We start from the raw sequence: 21,348 nt of genomic DNA, 5'->3' as shown, positions 1-21,348 counted from the left end.
GCAATAATCGACAAAGTAATTTGTCACAGCAGTTGACGTGAAATCAAAATATTTATTCCACCTACATGATTGGATCATCCATATTCGCTTTTGTTGCATACAGAGGATTGCTTTTGGCCGGGCTTTGTCATTAATCATGTTCTTTATCTGGCCGCTAGAGGGCAGTGTGGATATTGTTTTAGCAGTTACAGCAGCCAGCGGGCCCTGGTTGTGTTTTGATGGAAAAAAAAAATCTCAGCCAATCAAAGATGATTAACTTTTTTTTCCTGACACTGTGAGGGCAGATGGTTTCAGCAACCTCAACATTTTGTCAGGAACTTTTAGCAAGTAGCAGGGTTTCCTTTTATTTGAAATCTTTATTTGATACTTATTTCTGTCATAGCTGGAGATAAATGGGGGCGGGGGGGTGCAAACTGAGAGAGTGGAGCTCCTGACCGAGGACAATTATCCTGGTGATTTCAGCCGAGGAAGGAGATATTGAGGTATTTCCTGTCCAATTCACGATCGAAAATTGAAATTAAACCGCCTGCTCGGGACATTCAGGCATGTTCAGCTGTGGACAATAAACACTGTTCATCTGGGGCGGGGGGCTCAGGTTATCAGGCCACATTGGTATATATGCAATGCACTTCAAATATCGTTTCCCTCATTTCCAAATATTTTCCTCATCTGTCAGCGATCTCGCGAGGAATACAAACGCTGTGTGTGGATTTCAGCGGTCGTCTCCCATGGAAGTAGCTCAGCATTGTCCCGTTATCAGTTAAGTAGGTTGAATAAGCTAAAGTAAGTCAGCTGGCAGCAAGTCGTTGTAATGATTAACTGCCTAAAGGCACAACGGGTACACAGGGAGCTTTTTCTGCACTTTGGATCAATATTGCTCCAGTCGGACAGGAATCAAAGTGTGCGTATAGATTAAGTAGCATTGTTAAGCAGCAGCTGGATGCAAACACTTTAGAGTCTCACTGCATTAGCTGAGGATTTGTGCTTGGCGGGGTCCGCTTCTCTGCCAGTGCCAGCGTAAAGTCACGTGTGACTGTGGTCTCATCAACATGAGATCTCTGCCTTCCATTTCCTAGAAGCAGCAGGTCCTGCAGGCCGACCTGGACACACGACGACAGAATGCACAATGCATAGACAAGGAAGGTTTATTTAATTTCCTGCAGTCATATCTCTGTGGGGTACAAATCATTTTATCGTTGTACATCTTGTTCAATAACCCATGATGCATTGCATCCATACATTTGTAGCTCAAAACAGCTTTTACAAAAAAGGATATACAATATATACTTATATTTATATTTATATAATATACAGGTGTTTCTTTATGCATTTTTAGATGTGTTGGAAATGGGTAAAATAAGTGTTAAAAAAAAAAAACACACACACACACAGCCGAGTGGAAACGGATCCCTGGGTGGGGTTCAACGAAAGCTCGTTACCAAACAAAGAGCAGCCGGGCTGTCTGTCGCAGTCACCGCTGGCTGTCTTACAGTTAACATGAAGCCCTTCACACACGGTTTTGCATATTTTCCACAATTACAGTCGTGTAAATCCAGAGTGATTGCCTCGTTTTGTGCTAAAACTACAGACCTAAAAGGAGCAGTCGTGGAGCCGGGAACACAATTTAACCAGGTTGGCGTATTTATTCTACCGCTAACTAATAACAATAACGATAAATAACATCACGGCCGGCTGGAACTGAACACCTGCGAGGCTGATAGAGGCATGAAAAGCTTCAGCCAGCCGGTCGTGCGGAGAATAATCTCGTTCTTTTTTTTTCCTTCTTCAAAACCAAAAAACGTGGCCTTCATCATCCTGCATCTAAGCTTCACATTAACAGAGGCGCAGCGTGTCGTACTGCAGTAAACACCCCCACCACACACACACACACACACACACACACGTTACTGTATGGCTGTAGTCTTTCTACTCAGGAGCACAAATAAGGTGCTGCAGGCTTCGTCCAGGTCACACCGGAGGTAAAATCAAGATACATGGACTTTTCCTTTTCTTCTTTTCTTTTTTCTTTTTTGATTGTGCCTGGGTATTAAGGGAGGGATTTGTGACTTAAAGAGAGATTTCACTGAACAACAAACTCGTTTTTTTTTTTTTTTTGTTGGGGGAACGAAAGGGGAACAAACAAACAAAAAGCTTGCAGAGTTTTCCTTCAACGAGATTTGACCAGTCGCGGTCAACGCAAATGATAAGTCCACTGTGCTGTGTTGTACTTTGTCAACGACGTTACTTCTGGTGGTACTCACTTCACATTATATAGCTCAAAATTACAGTATTACATCATCATATTTTTTTTTTCGTCAATACAACAGAGTAATAATAATAATAATAATCATGTGTGTTTTATACTAATTGATCATCATTCATGTAAACATAGTTAACCAGGTCATGCAAATAAACAGTAGACCAAAACTTCTTCCACTAGAGGTGCACGGCACAGAGCAGACAGAGCGCCCAGACTGAGATCCCGCCGCTGACTCGGCGGTGGAGGGGGGTGAGCGCGCTTTGAGTCTAATCGTTTCCTTCCATCTTCCTTCGGCGCCGTCGCACCTTTTCGGAGAACCCCTCCGAAGACGACGGCGGAAGGTGAGGTTGATGTGTTAAAGACTTAACGGGGGGGCGAGAAGAAGGTAGGGGGGGGATCTCAGTTTGAGCCTCTGGCAAACAGAACAGTCATAAAAGAAAGAAAGTCCTTTTGATATTCATACATTTCGATGGCCCCACCCCCACCCCCAAACCCCACCCCCAAACCCCAACCCCCGACAGCAGCATGCAGACACTCCAGGTGAGAACCGCTCTTCACAAGACCCCAGTCTGAGCAAGAATATAGTGAGTCGACAGCGTCTAGACTGGCCCTGCACTCCCCTCAGTTCAAAGAGGGGTAAACAAAAAAAGAAGGGGGAATTCAAAGGAAAAGCAGCACACACTTAGAAGAGGACGGAGTGATAAAGCGAGAGAACGCAACAAACACCATCATCATCATCATCATCATCATCGTCATCATCGTCGTCGTCGTCGTCGTCGTCGTACCTGGAGACATGACCTCTGAAAACAGCAACTCACTTTGGCGCCGTGACCGGACTGGACGGCGTCACACGGACGGGCAGAGACAATAAAGACATGCACGGGTCCAACCACACCCCCTCCCCCGTCCAGGACGCGTTCCAAATTTTCCTCCGCGTCCCATCTGGCCAGTTTTGACAAAGCTGTCTGTGATGAAACGAGGGCGCTGCGAGACGGAGAGCGCCGGCGGTTAGAGGTAGATGCAATAGATAATATGAGAAGAAAAGTAACGGGGAAGAGCGTTTTTGTTTTTTTTTGGCTACTGCCCCCCCCCCCTTTTTTTTTTTGGATCAGGACTCCGTTCACACCAAATGCGGCGCTGCGAATTAAAAGGCGCCATTTGATGTTCATCTGCCGCTGCGTTTCCCAATTCGGGGCGGTTCTGCAGCCCCACCAAGGCCGCAATACGTGTCCTTCGCAGACGCGGGGAAGCGGCGAAACGAGGCGGTCTAAGCCTTTTCGAAAGAGGTCCGTCATTAATTGTGCATCGGGGGGCGTTTAGGGATTTCGCCCGGCCACCAATGGTCCATCTGGCGCCGCAAGACTCTCGGTTTTTGGAGAAGCGAGCGCCGCCTTAATCTGGTACATCTGAAGGACTCTTCCAAGTGGGACGGGCTGAGATGTGGCCTACAAAAAGCATCTCCTCCAAGGACGCTGCCCCTGAATTTAGCGTATTGCAATTCCTGGTTGCTGTAGCCGCCTCTGAGGCGGCGTCTGGGCTCAACTTCCCAGGCCTGGCAGCGCCTCATTTGGTGTGAAGAACTAGCTTAAGACGGGCTTGATTCCCTCCTAGAGGCCAACGTTCACATCTCACGCGGACACGGTAAGTCCGAATCTGGCAACGGTTCGGATGTTAAAGAGGAACAGAAGCTCTACGCCGTCGTCTGACTCTCTGTCGCCGCCCTGGTGGCTGACCTCAGGCGTTTCAGCCCTCAAACTCCAGCGCCTGATTTGATTTCGGCTTGACTCGGTTGCGACTGCGAAGGGGAAACATGTGGGGGGAAAAAATCGCTGTGCCGTGCACTCGGTCCTGAGACTTTTAATGAACCGCGTCTCTTCTTCTTCTTGCTTGCCTGGACAAAGACTGACAGTACGAGAGCTCACGCCTGCAACCTGCTCACTGTGGATGTGCTAATAATGCTGCCTGATCACTACTCTGCATTCCTGGCCAGACTGGGCGAGTGAGGGTTGCCGGGGCGATGCGAGGGAGTTTTGGGGACTCAGACGCGACTGGCAGGCCTGCAGCAGTAAGTGCAGCTTCGCAAGCTGTCGCGGTCGGCGCTGCCCTCGGTGCTCCCACGTCGGCCGTCCTCGTAGTGGGACACTGCAGGTTGCCGGAGAGACACGCAGCAGGATGAAGGCACGGGAGCATTCTGACGTTTCAGCATTTTTATCTCACTCCAGATCCATGCAAAGGCAATCACGGTAATCCTGTCCACTAGGTGGCAATATTAGCCAGAAAAGACCTTTCTGAGTGTTCAGTTCACGATTAATTAAAAAAAAAGTGAAACCAAATTGAAGAATTTGCTACTTTCTTGAGAGATCCAGACTCCCACTAATAATAAGTTTTCTACTTCTTCCTACTCCTTTTTCAAACTATGTTCAATGTTGTTGTTTTTCCACTTTTTCTTTATTTTTGTTATTTGCTTTATCATGTGTTGTTTCCTTCTTTTGAATGAGCAGATAGTTACTTTTTTTTAATATACTAGTTCGAAATAAATTCATTCATTCAGACTGTATGACTGCTTATACAGAAAATGATCTGGACTTCCATCAAAAGCACTCAGTTTTAGCATCCTGATAAAACAGATGCTTTGTTGATTCTTCTACTGATGCCCGTTCTGACATCCCACATTTGTAGAAAATTGTAGCACGTATTCTCTGAAAAGTGGATTAAGCAAAAAAAAAAAAAAAAAAAGATTTGAAAAGAATTTCTTTTCTCATTTTTGGCCAGACTTCAAAACACTTGTAATGTGAATTTTTCATTATATCGGGCCTCAAGATGATACAAGAAAAAAAGAACCTGAAGCAGCCAAGTTAACTCAATTAAACAGCAACGTTTGCTAAATGAGTTAACCACTTAGAACAAATACACATTCATTATAAAAAACATGCAATTATTGATGTCTAGGTGGACCTTTTGCTTCTTTTATTTGAAGCATTCATGTTCTAATCTCCTCTTATTGTGTCTGCTTGTGCTGTACTGTCGAACTGTGGTTGCTCAGTGAAAGAAGAAAGGAGATACAGTCAAGAAGAAAAGTCAAGACAAGGCAGAAAAGTTAAGGGGCAACAAGCTGAGTTCTCTTGGCCCAACTGCCTCTTCTCCAAGACTCTGTGTTTATTCAAGAACTGGAATTGCCTCAAAACCTCCCCTCTGCTTTCTTTCCTTTTGCGGCTTCTGATGTTGTTATGTCGACGGAGAGCCGTAATATATTGGAAAGTGTTTCCGAACCAAACGTGTGGCGGGATTTAGAGTCCTACTGTTAGAAACAAACAGCAGGCTGGATTGAGGCGCCTCTCTAACAACGCAGGGAGAGAGAGAGTGGAGTTCCGGGGGCGCTGGAACCAACTCAACAGCGCCGTGTTTGTTCTCTCTGCTCCAAGGGCGAAGCTGCAGGTTGACGGCAATGTGGCGTGACCACGCGACGCTTGATTAATGCCGCCGTGGTGGCCAAGCGCTGTGACAGGACTCCCCATCTTGAGGGAATGGAAGGACTTTGTCTCACCTTCCAAAAATGGATCATTCGGACCGAAAGAATCAGAACCGGCAAACACTTCAAGTCGCTTCTCTTCCTTCCTGGTGGGAAGCGTCGCATTTTAGAACTGGACTCTGACCTAATTCATGTGAAACTGCACGCTGCTTTACCGCCAGAGAGCCGCTACAGTCTGTTTAGCCCCGGAACTTACGGCTCTCCTCCTCCCCGTTGCCCAAGTCGTCGTCGTCCTCTTCCTCCTCCTCCTCTTCCTCCTCCTCCGGCGGCAGATGTCCGCGGCAGGGGCTGGTGGGTGTGATCTGACTGGGTCCCTCGAGACTGGTGCCCAGCTGCAGCTTCCGCATGTGGCGAACCACCGCTGTGGCGTTGAACGCTTGCTGCGAGGGCAAGGAGGAGAGAAACAGGGGGAGAAACAAAAAGCCCGTGAGCGAGAGGGAGAGAGAGAGAGAGAGAGAGAGAGAGAGAGAGGGGAGGGGAAAAACAGCAAAGGGCTACAAAATGAGCTCCAGCCGCTGCCAGTTCCCTTTTCTGCTCTTTCAGCAGCTTTCGCTCTCATTCTGCCAAGACACTGACCTTCCATTTACTCTTGGCAAAGTTCTTCTTGATCTGAGCGCTGACAGATTCATGGATATTCTTGTCCAGAGCCGTGTCTCCTGAGATCCTGCAGAGTCATCAGGCATCAGAATTTTAGACAGCTCACAATCAATATCTGTAAAAACTTGGTGAAGCTTGGTTTAAAAAAAAAAAAAAAAGAAAAAAAGAAAAGGCACCGGGCTGTCAAGTCTGAAATGAGCGCCACTGTTTTTCACCCACATTCATGACACCTGACAGTCATGAGCTGTTTGTGTTTTTCAAGATTGTTACATGAAAGTGGAAATTCCGCTAAGATTTTTTCGCTTTTTAGCAGATGAACGAATGAATGATTTTGGTTGGGCGCACCTGGCCTTCATTAACCTCAACATTAGCCCCGCCCCTTTCTCAACCTGGCCCGGCCAATCATCTCCTCCTCTGTTTTGTTATTTGCTCACCTCGTTCTCCTCACATGGCTGCTTTCCATCCACTGGTGCTCCGTTCCACAATGGAAAGTGCTATTATACCAAGTACATACTGTAATATACCGTGTGTTCACTTTCTAAACTCATTTTGCTACAACCAAGCCCAAAAGATCAGAAAGGAACACAAAACCTATAAACTATGTCCTTGTCTTATCTTGTCTATTTCATCAGGTCTAGTCTCACTTCCTTCCTGTCTCCACAACCGACTCCACTATGTGGGGGCCTCTTTATCCTCTGAAGTTGGAGTCATGTTTGGGCTTTTTAAATCCTAGATTGCTTTTTATCAGCATATGTTTAACGTACAACAACAAATATGAACATTTGTACATGAGTAAATACATATTTTTTCTCTCATACTTGAGCGACGTCTTAAAGCCCCCATACTGTGCAAAAATACACTCTACTGCTGTTTTATTTTGAGAAAAAAAAGTGTCTAAGTCTTGACAGTAAGAGAAATGAAATATTCCACTTTCATCTTTTTGACTGACTGCTTCTCTGAAAGCAAGAGCCACCCATTACACCACCTTGCTTTCGTCTCCCTCCAAACATGTGGGAGGTACAACAGAGTTTTAGCAGAAAGCTAAACTAGCGCATTTTTGGAGTCTGTAAAAAAGAGGGCTTAAAATGTTGTTGTTTTCCAAAGATGTATGGTTGATTTGAGAGCTTATTGTTCATTTGGTGTGATTTGGTTTTATTGGCCAGGTCAGTCTGCACCACTGGAGTCCAGGATTAAAGGGATTTGGTAAATCTTGTAGGACTTGTAGACAGTTTTGTACTTAAATGTTCCTTTCACACAACAAGTGCATTTGCCCCATTACCAAGGGTGCTGAAGGGCCAGTTCACACGTATATCTCTTCATGGGCTCCTTCTCCATCAGGTGGCAGATGAAGTCTTTGGCTGTGAACGCATATATAAAAAAAAAAAAAAAAGGTCAAGCGGCCGTTAATCCACTCTGACATGTCAGCCGCTGTTGTATTTTCCATTGAGCGTTCCTACCTGAATCTGAGATGTCGTCCCAGTACGGGGAGTCGAATTCGTACTCGGCTTTGAGAATCTGCTCAAATAACTTGGCGTCGTTCTCGTCGTAGAACGGCGGATATCCGCACAATCTGGAGGGCGATAGGGGGCGGATTTAGAGGGCGACGGCGATCCCTTTACATACAGCGGTGATAAGCTGGGACTTACAGGATATAGGAAATAACTCCTATGGACCAGCAGTCCACCGCTTTGCTGTATGGCTTCTGAGCGAGAACCTCCGGAGCTGCGAATCGCACACACGCACGCACGCACATCAAATAGGAGAGGCACAAGTATGTTGCGGAGCAGCGGAGAGGCTAAACTCAAGTGATCTTGACCTTTGGGTGGCACGACGAGATGTGGTGGGTCACATTAGAGCGATCGAGAGCCCTTGTGAAACACTCGCAACTGGCTCGGTAGAGGCTGAAAGAGCCTCTTACAGCACGGCGAATAAAGAGGAGTGATACGGGAGCCCAAACGGTGAGCGCTGGGCTCCCGTAGCAGAGAGCCCTGAGAGGGAAAACAAGCCTTACCCACGTATCCAGGAGTCCCGCAGGCGGTGGACATAACACTGCCCGCCCCCTCTATCTTCGACAGGCCAAAGTCACTGATCATAATTTTAGAGTCTTCGTCCATGCTGTAGTACAATAAATTTTCTGGCTGCCGAAACAAAGGTGGGGGGGGGGGGGGGGGAGAAACAAAAACAAAATGATGACAAACGTTGGCACACAGAGATGACAGAGCGCTCTTCTTTCAAGGGAGCCGTACCTTCAGGTCCCTGTGGACGATCCCCATGTCATGGAGGTACTTCACCGCATCCAAAATCTGGTGGATGAGCTGGCTGGCGTCTCTCTCCGTGTAGAAGCCCTTCTCCACGATCCTGTCGAACAGCTCGCCGCCAGACACGCTGCCAAGGAAGGCAGAGACACGGAATCGGGTAAAATAGCCCCGCAGCTTCTTCTTTTTTTTTTTTTTTTGTCCTCATGGGGTGTAATTAATTTCAGGCACTAGCTATGACTGAAACAAATGCGAGATTGGAACAAAAATAACAAAAAGGAATGTTTAAAACGACAGTCACTCTATAGAATGGTAAAGGCGGCTTAAAATATATTGTTGCTCAAACAGTTGGAGTAAAATACTTCTTCTGTCTCTCACAGTACCGCTAAAAATGCCTGGTCTGGGCTATTGTGGCACATGATATAACCAGTGACTGGAATAATCTGAGGATTGTGTCTGAAAAAGAATGATTTCAACTGCACGGGCAACAGTGCAGTTATGATAACACAGAATGAGCAACTCCAAGTACTATTTGGGTTTGAATAACTGTATGCCAGATTTCACATCATGATTTAAAAACAACTTGAACAATGAATGAAAGCATATTTTTTTAGATTAACTCCTATATTTTCATTGTCTAAGTTACATATTTTCAGACCTGAAGTACATTGAAACGCTGCAAATTCGGATTTTATATCTACAACCTTACAGTTCATATCTTATGCATTTTGTTTTTATTCATTTAAATTCAATTCTTTTTTCACAGACAAATCAATTCTTTTTTGGGAAGGGGTGTTCTGGAAAATGAAGCCATGAGCCCCGAAAACTCAGGACCTTCCTTAATAATGTTGCCTTCAGGAGTCATGGGTTGTTTTTTGATCAACTTGAGTCGTATTTACTTTACTATCCAATAAAGTGATGCAGGTCAGAGAACTTTAAAAAAAAAAAAAAAAAAACACTTGAGGCAATTACACAGATTGAAAAACACGAGTAGTGATTTAACAGCCATGCTTCAGGATGAGAGCCTTGTGGAAAATGACCTGGGGCTGAGACAGTATGATCAAATATTAGCTGCCCCCAAAAACAAACTCATAAGGAGGGTTTCTGCAGTCTAAAAACATCACTAGAAACTTCTGGCTGAATGCTGATGTTTCCGTGTTCTGTTGAGCACTCTGGATTGACAGACAGCCGCCATCCGCTCAGCACGGCTCTCAGTGTGAAAGGCTTTCATTAAGCACCAACTGGCCTTCCTGAGACTATAACTTCACACAAATATCCTGCCTCGTCAACTATTTAGTTGCTCCATATTACCAATCGCATCCAATAGTTATTATTAGTGCCCTGCTTTATTTATTGTATTGGGGAGGGCCGCTTTAACATGTCAGCCCACGCAATAAGCTGCAAAGGCCACAAGATGGAGGCAGTAGCCACATGCGGGACGCAGGCGCCCGCAATCTGTGCACGCAGCATCGCTTCTCAGGGACGCGGCAACGGCTTGAAGCGAAGATCTGACCAGATAAGACAGATGGAAGTGAAAAGAAAAGCATCGCCTCCTATACAAGTCTGTTCAAAACAAAAGCTGCCTGATTTTTTAAGTCATGTTTTTTTTTATTACATCATTATTATTATTATTATTATTATTATTATTATTATTATTATTATTATTATTATTATTATTTTAATCTATATGCAATGTGTATGATAAAGTGCGATTTGGATATGTTGATAACGTGCACATATACCAAAGGTGAAAAAGATGTGGGAAAAGTTTGCGTTTTACCAGCCCAACAGCAGCAACCCCACCCTCTCCCCGTGTTTTCCATTCACAACGCTAACTTCTCTGCGAGTCAACATGTGGGGGTTAATCGCTCTTTTGTCTCCGTCGGTGATATACGCTCAGGACAATAAGGAAGTGGGACTCACAGCTGCATGACGAGATAAAGATGGGATGTGCTCTCAAAGATGTCCTCCAGCGAAACAATGTTGGGGTGCTTAATTCTGGGGAAGATAAGTGGATGGAGAGCAGCAGTCAGACGGGTTCGCTCCTCAAGTCTTAAATAATGTGTACTGTCTCTTGGTCACCAGATGGCATTATTGCTGCGCAGCTCAATGGCAGAGCCATCTGTTTTCCCCCCCTTTTGAGGGGGGGGGTTGTGGGGGGGGGGGGGGGTTCTGGAAGTGAAGCGGGAAACAAATCATGGCGAAACAAAGGGAGCCTTCACGTGCAGGAAGCTCGAGTCAAAGAAATAGTTAGATATAATAGTTATAATAGTTAGATAGTATAATAGACAGTATAATAGTTACACTCAGAAAATGTAAGCCGTGGACTCATTCATTTTGATTGATTTATTTAGTTTTCTTTGACTCAGCCAACAAACACTTTAGCATCTCTCTCTTAGCTTTCAGATGGACCAACACACACTAGCTGCACTTAGCGCCCGGGGTTAAATTTATAAGAAACTTTACTTTAAAAAAAAAAAAACGTATCTATCTCGCTACGCATTTTAGCTACCAACTCCGCCCCTTTTATCCCTGCCTTTTTTCCCATACAGCCTGCACCCCCCCCCCCCTTTTCCTCCAACCCTCCGTGTCTCTTTTTCTTTTCTTCAATAAACTGCTGCGGGGAACTCCGCACCATCTCAGCCTCTGTGTGCTGTTGCCCTGGCAACAGGGACACTAAAAATAGGCCCTATCTTCTTTACTCCTGACATTTCCGGCGCAGAATCCTACTGTTTCTACTGACACCATGCGTTTAGTCACACGTTCAATTGACCCCCTCCCGTGCATACGTTCCCCGCTTGTGTGGCCGCAACCCTCCCATCCCGTCCCCCGGGGTCGGACAGGCGGCCGGTGGAAGGCCTTGACCTCACCTGTGAAGCACTGCGATCTCATTCTCGATGTTGTTCTCCTTGCCCTCCAACGCTTTCTTCGGGATGCACTTGATGGCCACCAGCCTCTGGGTCCTCTTCTCCTCGGCTAGAACCACCTCTGAGAATGCTCCCCTATAGAGCACAATAACACACATGCATGTTAGGGGGGGGGCGGCCGTGGGGCGAACACGAGGGAGCCAAGCAGGCAACGTCGGGATTCTTCTTCCTCACCTCCCGTTCTTGACGGATGGACAGAACAGACACAAGTATTTGAAGGGGAAAAAACACTGTTCCAGTCACATCTTTGTGAAATGCTATCTTTTGTTTGCCCCCCTCAGGAATCAAGATCAGTTATGGAAAGTAAACAAGCTTAAAAAAAAAAAAAAAGAAAAAAGAAGAAAAAAAACAGCCCTCCGTCTGACCATCTCAGTGTGTTCTAAAGCGTGTTTTGCGGATGAATAATTCAAAGTTATGGAGAGGTTTGGGGCTCCGGAGGCGAGGTGAAGCAACAGTCACAACCAGGCGTTTTCGAGAGCGTCTCTTAAAAGGGTCTCCCTATTTTTAAACCATTCAATAATAGATAGTGAAATTATGTGGCCGTTTCCGAGGGGGAGACGAGACGGCGTTGAAGATTACAATGACGTGCGTGTGCGCGCGTGCGTGCGTGCGTGTGTCAGAGAGAGAGAGAGAGTAATGTGTATTTACACAGTCTCCCCACAGGAGCGTGGGAGGAAGCCCGGGAGGAGGCCTGATCGCTGCACGAACGCAGCGAGCAGCCACAGGGATCCTTTACATGAGGGCGAAACGCCGCCGTCATGCAATACACAGCGGAAGCTCCGTCAGTGTTTGCCGCTCGAGCAAATATTCCCATAGTCCGCGTGCCATCTGCTTCACCGGAGCGCATGAGGAGATTCTCATCGTCCAAACGAAGGGAGAGTTGGGGTGCAAATGAATGCCGTCTTCCAGTTTTGGACGTTCTTCCCAGCATTGCGTTACAGCACACGCTCGGCGCTGATCCGTGCAAATCCCTGAAATGGCTTTCCGACATGGCCAATGTGCGCCGGGCCGGTCTACGTGTACATAGGAAGCAAGATCATCTGCAAGCGAAATCACATAAAGCTCCGTTCGTCATCGATCTATAAAAAGCTTTTTAATAAGTTTAGGTTGTGCAGCGTCCGCAGCCTGGGTTTTCCTCCGAGGCTCCGGCGGTGTTAAACTCCTATTCTCGGTGAATAATAATCTATTTAGGTTTATTGCCTGTTTAAAATAGAAGTGGTCGGTGAGCCAAGATGGGCAGCCTGATCGTAGAATACTAAATTTACTGGACATGTGAATCCATTGAAAAGGTTTTTGGTTTTTTTTCTGCCAAAGGCACCAGGATGTTACTGGCATGAATATTCCTTAAGTAATTCAAACTCGCTCGGACCTGGGACCTTTCTGTGTGGAGTTTGCATGTTCTCCCTGTGTCTGCGTGGGTTCTCTCCGGGTTCTCCGGCTTCCTCCCACACTCCAAAAACATGCATGTGAGGTCAATTGAAGACTCTAAATTGTCCATAGGTGTGCATGTGAGTGTGAATGGTTGTCTGTTTCTATGTGGCCCTGTGATGAACTGGCGACTTGTCCAGGGTGTCACCCTGCCTTCGCCCTAAGACAGCTGGGATAGACTCCAGCAGACCCCCGTGACCCTGAATAGGAATAAGCGGGTATAGAAGATGAATGAATGAATAATTTGAACTCACACACAAAACATTCATCCACCCATCCATCCATCCATTCTATACCTGCTTCCTCCTGCACTCAGGTTTGTTAGGGTCTGCTGGAGCCAATCCCAGTCTCCAGTTCATCACGGATTCACAAAAACATTGCTACTTTAAAGGCTTTATGAGTAACATTTGAGAAGGTCCATTGGAATCAAATGGATTTAAAAAGGCAAAAATATGAATTGACTAATTGATACATTAATCTCCTGTACCCAATGGATGAATGGAGTTATATATTACTAATTAATTATCCATATTTTATAATTATATATACTGACAATTATTAGTCAGCTAAAGTCACTTAAGAAACTTCTGTTTGTTAAGGTGAGATCAATATCAGAGAACAGAGATTAACATTACCATAGTGTGCAATATTATGTCTTCCCTATAATAACACATCTTCTCAGTGGGGCTTTTGGAAGATGAGCAATATTTCCTGTTCTATTCAAAATTCCTGAACTGATTATCTTTTTAAAAGACGTATACTCATGAAGGAATAATAAACAGGCATCGCTTTGACCTACCGCAAATTACTGCTTCTTCCTTAAAATATATATATTTAAAAAAAACAAAACAAATAAAAAATCATGCTTCCACTCTGACTTTTCCACTCTCGCTGTGAGACACGTTGTAATTAAGCAGCCAGTTGCTAATTTCTGCTTGGAGACGCTGCAGTAGGCTCTCTGGGGGTGGGGTGGGGGAAGTGTGGGGTGAGCAAATGAACGCAGCAGACGGAGAGGAAAGAAAGAGGAGGCGCCGGAGTCGCTGGGACTGTTAACAGAACCCATCACACACTGATGTGCAACTTAAAGGACGAGGACAGTGAAATAAATTTGGAGCAACCGTGGAGCGAACGAGGGATGATTACAGTTTAGCGCTCCAGATGAAATGACAGAGGGGCCGAGGCAGCACTGGGGGCTCTCGTCTCAACTACAAAAGGGCCGTCCGCACTCAAAAGTGACACTGATAGTGGTGTGAGCTGCGTTGCTGGGATCAATCTCAGACGGGGTTTAATGGATATTGGATTCACCAGTTCGGCGAGAGATCCATCCAAAATGAACGGCGAGTGACATTCGACGCATCGCTCATGTCACGACGTGGGAGACGCGGTGGGAAAGAAACCAAACAAACACGCTGCCGTTTCAAAACGCCCGCCGCATCGAATGGCGAGAAGATTTTCCCTCCTCACACTGTGCATTACCAGGTCATCAACATCGATTTGACCCAATCAACCATCAATAGCTCTTTCCCCGCCGACACGGCCCCAGTGAGCAGCCCACGCTTTGCAAAGTCATGGTTAATCAGTGTCGCCGTAGCGACAGTTGGCGTTCACTGTTGTAGACAGGACAAAAGAGCGTTTGTTTTTGTTTTTTTCCCGTCCATAAGGCCACAAGTTTGAAGAAGTGTCTGGGGCCGGAGCTTTGTCTAATGTCTTTGTCCTTGTTTAATGAAGCACAGGGCTTACATAAAGTTAGGCGGCCTGCTTCTGTCTTCATTAGACGCTGCCTCTGACTGAACACGTGGAATCCAGTTAGCAACAAAGTATCTCACTGCCGGCTTCTGCCAGTGCCGTCCGCGAGTGCTGGTGCATCGTGCAGTACGCGGCGCTGGAGAGCCGGAATTTAGCAACAGAAAATCGCCACCCATGTAGCCTAAAAAAAAACACAAGGGGAAGGTGTCCATCACACTCGGAATGAAAGACGGGCACTGCAACGGAGAACATTGCTCACAGTGTTCTTTGTCTTTTGTTGTGTTTTTTTTTTTTTTTTTTTTTTCCGTGAAGGGGCAGTATCAGTCAGATGGTGTCAGGCACCGTGGACCCGTTACAGACAGCTTCCAACATCCATCAGTCTTTTGATCGCCACTGAAGCCAGCAGCGCCTCTGAGGCCAACATGCCCACAAGTCCGAAAAAAGCTTCCTCTTTTCTCCCTGATCCGAACCATAGAGGATGGGAATAGACATCACAGTGCACCGCACCTTTCTTTGTGGTGGTATTGTAAAGATTAAAAAAAAAAGACCTACATCAACGAAAAATTGGGGTGTTCGTGTAACACTTTATTTCTCATGGCCGCACTGAAGTCATGCCTGATAATTTCTCAAAACTTGTCTGTAAACAAATGAGCCTCAGTGCATATTTCCCCCAGTGTTTAGTCCTGCAGTCCCAGTGTTTATCTTGTGAATTATTCTTATGGCTCTCTTGTTGGGTCTATTTTACTCCCTCCAACTTCTGTGTCATTTCTGGATAAAGCACAAAATGCTTAAAAAATCGTGTCGTTACATGTTAAAGGTTAAAAATTAAAGAAAAAATTCACAGCAATCGTCAAAATAGGGAAGAAAGAAGATTTCAGTGACGATGTAAGCGGCATGGTTGCTGGTGCCAGTATGGAGTATTTCACTAACTGCTGATCGACTGGGACACTGGCACAAACATCTCTAGGGTTCACAGAGAATGGCAGCAAAAAGAGAAAATATCCTGTGAGCGGCAGCTGTGTGAAAGAAAAGTCTTGTCAGTCTTGTCAGGGTTCAGAGGTCAGAATGTTCCTCCTCCTCTAGCCTTGAAGCAGTGTATGTATATAAACATATGTACCCAGTGCTAGCGAGGTCGTAGTACAGTAAAGCAGCCAATTTATGTAGGTTTTTATTTGGTAAATAATATGTCAATGTCATGGGGCTCAGAAAGGAGTGACCACTGTGCTCTGGATGTTAGGACTCGTCTCACTGCTGTGCTGCGGTCTAAAAATATTTTGCGACTGGCTCCATGCTTTTCACTTTGCTCAGATTAGTCACTCGTTCATGCATCAACATCACAATCCACTCGCTCAGCCTCTCAGTCTGGCCCAGGAATGGTTTTACTCACACATAAACACATCAATCAGTGGCACAGGAGTCACCCGCCTTGAAATGTCACTGAAGCTAACACATAATTAAGAGGATTTCAACTATAGTCTCCGAATACGAAAGTGAAATGAGGTGAGGAGGTCCGCAAAAGAGCCACCTGGTGGCATGTGGGGGGGAAAAAAACTGAATTAATGGGCAAGAACTTGTTTCCTTAGTTTAGCAAACTACCTTTAAAATCTGTAGTTTCAGTTTATATATCAATGCTCTCTAATTTACATTTTTCTGTCCTGCGTACTTGATGCATCGTGGCACCTTTACTACTAATATATGACTGCTGCACATATTTCAGAGATTATAAATTGTGCATGACTATTTTGTCTGGAAATTTAAAAAAGGTTTTAGGAGGAAAGAGTCTTGCAGGCCCGTCTTGAATCGTTTGTAGTTTGTCGGTCAGAATTAGACTGGACCAATCGCAATCCTACTTGGTAACGTAAAGAGAAATTGACGGTTTTATAACCAAAGAACATATCATTAAACTATGCACCAATGTTTCCTGAAGCAAAGGAGAGTTTATTCATTATCAAGTCTTCATCTGACTCCAGGATGATCCCAAAGCCTCTAGATCAGGGTGTAATGAATCTCATCATATGGTCTGCCTTCATTTGACTGGAAAAAGACTCCATATTGATGAAGTGACTTTTTAGGGGACGAACGAAGCAAACAGTTATTTTCCAGAGGCATCTTTCCACTGATATTGCCAGTTCGGTTTTAATCAGGCAACAAATCAAACATTACAAGTCAACAATGAACCTGTTTTGTATTTATGGGTGGGCCAATGACCAGTGGCAATAAAGAATAAAGGTGGGTCATACAGAAGAAAAACAACATCAATGCATATGGCCTCGTCCAGAGAATACAAACAGCGGGGGAAGTCTTGCCTCTCATCTATTTTGACAGCTGCTTGTCCTGGAGTGGAATCCATACAGAGGTACAACTGAGGGGGATTAGCTGGATCCCAATATAATATTTCAACACAAATCAATTAACTTCGGCCGCTAAACTCCTGGATAAAACGCCTCTGTAATCTTCTCTGCGAGTATAAGGAGCTTTCCGTCAACACATTAATTCTGCCCTCTGCCAGGTCCGGCAAGGATGACAAGGAGGAAAGAATATTAGCACAGCTCTTCCACTGTTTCTCTTTGAAATATGGGGACACGCCATCCTTGCCACGTACTCTTTCAATCCTCATTACGTAACTTTTAACATCGGACTACAAATTACAATATTTTTCTTTCCTTTTCTTTTTTTTTGCTTGGATGTGAGTCTTGGTGGCATCCGTACGCAAGTCATCAACACTTCACTTCAACACTTCATTCTCGCGGTCGTCCCCTGGAAGAGAATCCCCCACAGGGTGCGCACCCCTGACACGGACTGATGGCCGTTTTATTTGCTGACCGTGATAATCAGGAAGCCTCATCATCTTCCCACTGCTGGTTCATTTTTTTTTTTTTTTTTTTTTGGATAGGAACCAGAATGGCACCGTCATTAGTATCTGACTACACAGCTTCTCTTGGGGAGCAGGTGTGAGTCCTGGTAGACGGAAACAACTACACTCCATATGGTGCACTCGTGTCATCGCGGTCGGACGTGCGCGAGGTCACTTGTAGACACTTTGTGGGGGTGGAAAGGTGTCGCGGCGCCATCTGGACCCCTGTCCCGTCTTCCCCACTCCAGAGTCCGAGTATTAGGTCTTTGGAGTCCCCCGACCCCCTCCCATCACCGATAGCTGCGAGGCAACCCCTCACCACATGACCGGAAGCTTCATTTAGAGTCTTAATTCAAAAAGCATCCATTTGGGAGTTCCACGAGACAAGAAGTTTGGGGGAGAGGAAAGCAGAGACTTTTGTTTCTTGAACAAATTGAGGAATTTAGTGTGTGATTCTCCTTGCGTGCGCACGTTCAACATAGATGCAATGAGAAGCTCCAATCAAAATCATTTGAGCTGAGTAGAACATAGATGAGGCAATTATTGCCAAAAGGGTGGGACTTGCAGCCAAGTTTTAGTTTTGACAGAGACGGCAACCAACCGCTAGCTTGGGACAATAGCAGCTACAGTGATGTTAGCTTTATCAATATAAGTGGACAAGATTTTTAGTTTAAATAAAACGGAACTAACGGCACCAGGTTCTTCTTCCATACATCTACATCACAGCTCGCTGAGGACAGTTCACTGACGGACATTTAGTTTCACCATTGAACCCTATTGGCCTGCTTTACATGTGACAAGCAAAGGGTTTGTCCCAGACTGGCACAGCCTCATACAATATTCATTTTCACAGAAGCATTTGCTTCATATAGTGTCCATGCATTTGTAACAGAACTGAAACCATCCTTTGCCAATCACAGCCGTGTGCCTCATGTTGTTCAGGTTTTTGGTCATTCTAGCTGGTCCTTGTCGGTCATTCTAAAAATGTAATGTTATTCCTGTTGTTGTTAATATTCAAATTCCTAATTTTTCACACCTTCATCAATAAGCTCATGTGACATGGACATGTGAACAAAATCCAATGTTTTTTTTGGAAATGTTGCACCTTGTCTTTCAGGTTACAAAACCGCTCTCAGATTAATAATATCTTATGTCCTCTTGAACTCAGGCCTTGGAGTTGTAGGAGCAAACAGCTCAAGAGGGCCATGTAGTCAACATATTAAAATATCTATGGAACCAAAATCCACATGTGCATTGCCAGGACCCTTGCAAGCTAACATCCAAATAAAACATAACATGCACAACATAGGCACAACATTGGGGTCAAAGGTGAAAGCCTTTCAGATTAACTGATTCAATTTCATATTAACAGTTCACTCTCACTTAACATATAGAACTGCGATCATGCTCATATTTTGTAACTCTTGGATATCAAGTCAAATCGGACGGTCCGACGGTGCAGTTGCCTAAACCCAACCTTAAAGACGATGATAACCTGGACAGCTGAGAACCTTCACAGGCAGTTGTTTTTCTCTTTTTAAGTCAGCATAGAGCTGTGGCAAAGACCAAGACAAGTTTGAATGAAAAATGTCTCGAGGGACACAAATCTGAAATGTCAGATGAGTTTGTGTAATGGCTGATATGCTGCAGCACTAATGGAATATAGACAGATATGTGGAGACGAGATATGGGTGATTTAACTGCTTGGTAAAAAAAAAAAAAAAAAAACATGCGTGGAGATGACATGGTACACTGCCCTTGAGCTGTAGCACTGGCTGTAAACCCTACAGATCCTACTGATAGTGGAAGGCCGTCAATGCGAATACAAATTAAATGAATGGCAATTTTCAGCAGAACTTACGTCCCCAGCACTTCCTTGAAGTCATAATGTTCCTTGATGTCCGATGTCTTCTTCTTCCATCCATTTCCATCCTCTCCTAGTGGCATTCTACAATGCTGATCTGATTTGCCACACTACAGCTATGACAAGGGGAGGGGGAAAAAAAAGAAAAGAATTAAAGAATAGTCATACAATTGTTTTCATTGTGACTTTCATATCCACACCAAGGCTTGTTTGGGGTTAAAAGAAGGCTAAAAATGGTTCTTGCTTATTTATTTTTGTTAGAGCCTAATCTGTGGGTACCAAAATGAAAGAGTGGGTGACACCTTTCTGACTGCCTTAACTCAGTAGTGTCGTGCCGTGACAGTTTGGCAGAGTGAATGCCTACATCTTCTCTTGTGGTTTAATTGGACTGAACAAGAAGGCAGCTCGGTAACTCCTGCCGTGTATAATTACTGATCAATGGGGAGAAGAAGAAAAACACACAAGTTGCTCGTCAGGCTTGTCAAACTTCTGTCCACTGTTGCAGTATATTCGTTTTCTGGTCTCAAGTTTTCCGGTTTCACTGGAGCCTCAAAACACAAGCATCTCAAGAAACAGCATCTTTAAACAGCACGTTTAGCCCTCTATTGCAATCTCCCATGAAAAAAAAACCACACTGCGTTTTAGCTTCCTGCTCAGTGCATTGTTGGACCTTCAACGAAACGCAGCAGAGCAGCCGAGCGGTCTCAGATGAAGGAGGAAACACCTGGACGAAGGCGTTGCCACTAACTTGGGGGAGGCTTTGCTGAGCTATCAGTGCAAAAAGCTGGGTGTTGTAGCACACACTTTTCTGAAAAGTGGAGCAAGCATAAGAATTAAATGACAAGTCTGTCCTCATTTCTGAGGAATCCAGGCTAAGAGATGATTATTGTTAAAAAAAAATAAAAAAAAATAAAAAAAAATCGAATTGTAGGAATTGTAGGGGGACCTTTTAAAGTTTCAAATCCAAAGATCCAAAGTTCAAATAGCGATTGAAAGAAGTAACAGGAAAACCTGGAAGAAAGAACAAATGGTGATGTTAGGCAAAATAAAAAATGGGGGGGGGGGGGGGGGAATGGAAGCGGCCAGGCTGCCATAAACAGTGACAAAGAGCTGGAAAGTAGGGCAAACAGTGCAGCAGAGAGGGTCGCGAGGAAAGGGCCAAAAACAAAACGCTCCGTGCAAGCAAACGGGAGCTGTGGGCGACGTGCATCACATTTAACATCTAAAGATTACAGGGGGGGGCGCGGACGACAGAAACGTGTCACACGCGGGAGCTCGGATCGCGCACGAATGAAACAATTCTCACGCCGCTGTGCAGAAAGGGCGTGAATGACGCGGGAAGCTGCATGCAAATCGAGACTCAGATAACAATATTAGCAATGATAACACTATTTTGCCGCGTGCTTTCAGAACGTGAGTTGCCCTTGCCGTGCAGGATGCAGCGCGGGAAGATGCAGTGTGGGTGTGCAGCGCTCAAGGGTACGCGGCAGTCAAAGGGGGGTGTGGGGGAGGGAGGAGGCGAGCATCTCCGGCTCGAGTCGCGCAAGGCTGCAGACATGCGACAAGGACCGCGCTTTCCAACTTTCGCGTGCAACAAAGCAAAATAAATAAATAAATAAATAAATAAATAAATCATCATACTCAGATCGACGCGGAGTTCAAAGGTGCAGGCGTGGCAGCGAGACGGTACCTAAATGGCGACGTGTGGCTGCGGCGTGCTCGCTCTCTCTCTCTCTCTCTCTCTCTCTTTCTCTCTCCCTGTGTATGTGTCTCTGTCTCTCTCTCCCTCTCTCTCTCTCTCCCTCGCTCTGCTTCCACTCCGGGAGCGATGCGATGCGATGCGCTGCGCTGCTGGCCGGGGCTTGTGCGCCGAGTCCGCTCAGACTTC

General features: G+C 45.4%; 1 protein-coding gene across 2 annotated transcripts; it reads right to left on the bottom strand.

Annotated features, from left to right (window-relative positions):
* Positions 1-1,129: 1,129 nt before the first annotated feature.
* Positions 1,130-21,329, bottom strand: camk1a (calcium/calmodulin-dependent protein kinase Ia). Of its 2 annotated transcripts, none has more exons than XM_076037439.1 (12): positions 21,102-21,329; positions 19,458-19,576; positions 11,512-11,643; positions 10,565-10,639; positions 8,633-8,771; positions 8,398-8,524; positions 8,033-8,108; positions 7,844-7,956; positions 7,666-7,744; positions 6,366-6,453; positions 5,986-6,169; positions 1,130-4,402 (listed from the first exon to the last, which is right to left on the bottom strand). In XM_076037439.1, exons 2-12 carry the CDS (start codon positions 19,541-19,543, stop codon positions 4,299-4,301), a joined length of 1,203 nt encoding a protein of 400 aa, XP_075893554.1. In that variant the 5' UTR covers positions 19,544-19,576; positions 21,102-21,329; the 3' UTR covers positions 1,130-4,298. The 2 variants fall into 2 exon arrangements, with proteins under 2 accessions (XP_075893554.1, XP_075893555.1); XM_076037440.1 differs by having other exon boundaries at positions 21,151-21,329.
* Positions 21,330-21,348: the final 19 nt, after the last annotated feature.

The sequence above is a fragment of the Nelusetta ayraudi genome, unplaced genomic scaffold (genome assembly GCF_046127955.1).
Source record: "Nelusetta ayraudi isolate G7.1 ecotype Tasmania unplaced genomic scaffold, CSIRO-AGI_Nayr_v1 ptg000050l, whole genome shotgun sequence".
Classification (NCBI taxonomy): Eukaryota; Metazoa; Chordata; class Actinopteri; order Tetraodontiformes; family Monacanthidae; genus Nelusetta; species Nelusetta ayraudi.
This window is presented reverse-complemented; position numbering and strand designations above follow the sequence as displayed.

Excerpts from the sequence above, each read along its gene's own strand:
- camk1a (XM_076037439.1), bottom strand. The coding sequence starts at position 19,543 with ATGCCACTAGGAGAGGATGGAAATGGATGGAAGAAGAAGACATCGGAC. Across the intron at positions 6,454-7,665 it reads CTGGCCCTTCAGCACCCTTG|GATCTCAGGAGACACGGCTC; the intron begins GTAATGGGGCAA and ends ATGACTCTGCAG. Across the intron at positions 4,403-5,985 it reads CAACGGGGAGGAGGAGAGCC|TGTCCCACTACGAGGACGGC; the intron begins GTAAGTTCCGGG and ends GGCAACCTGCAG.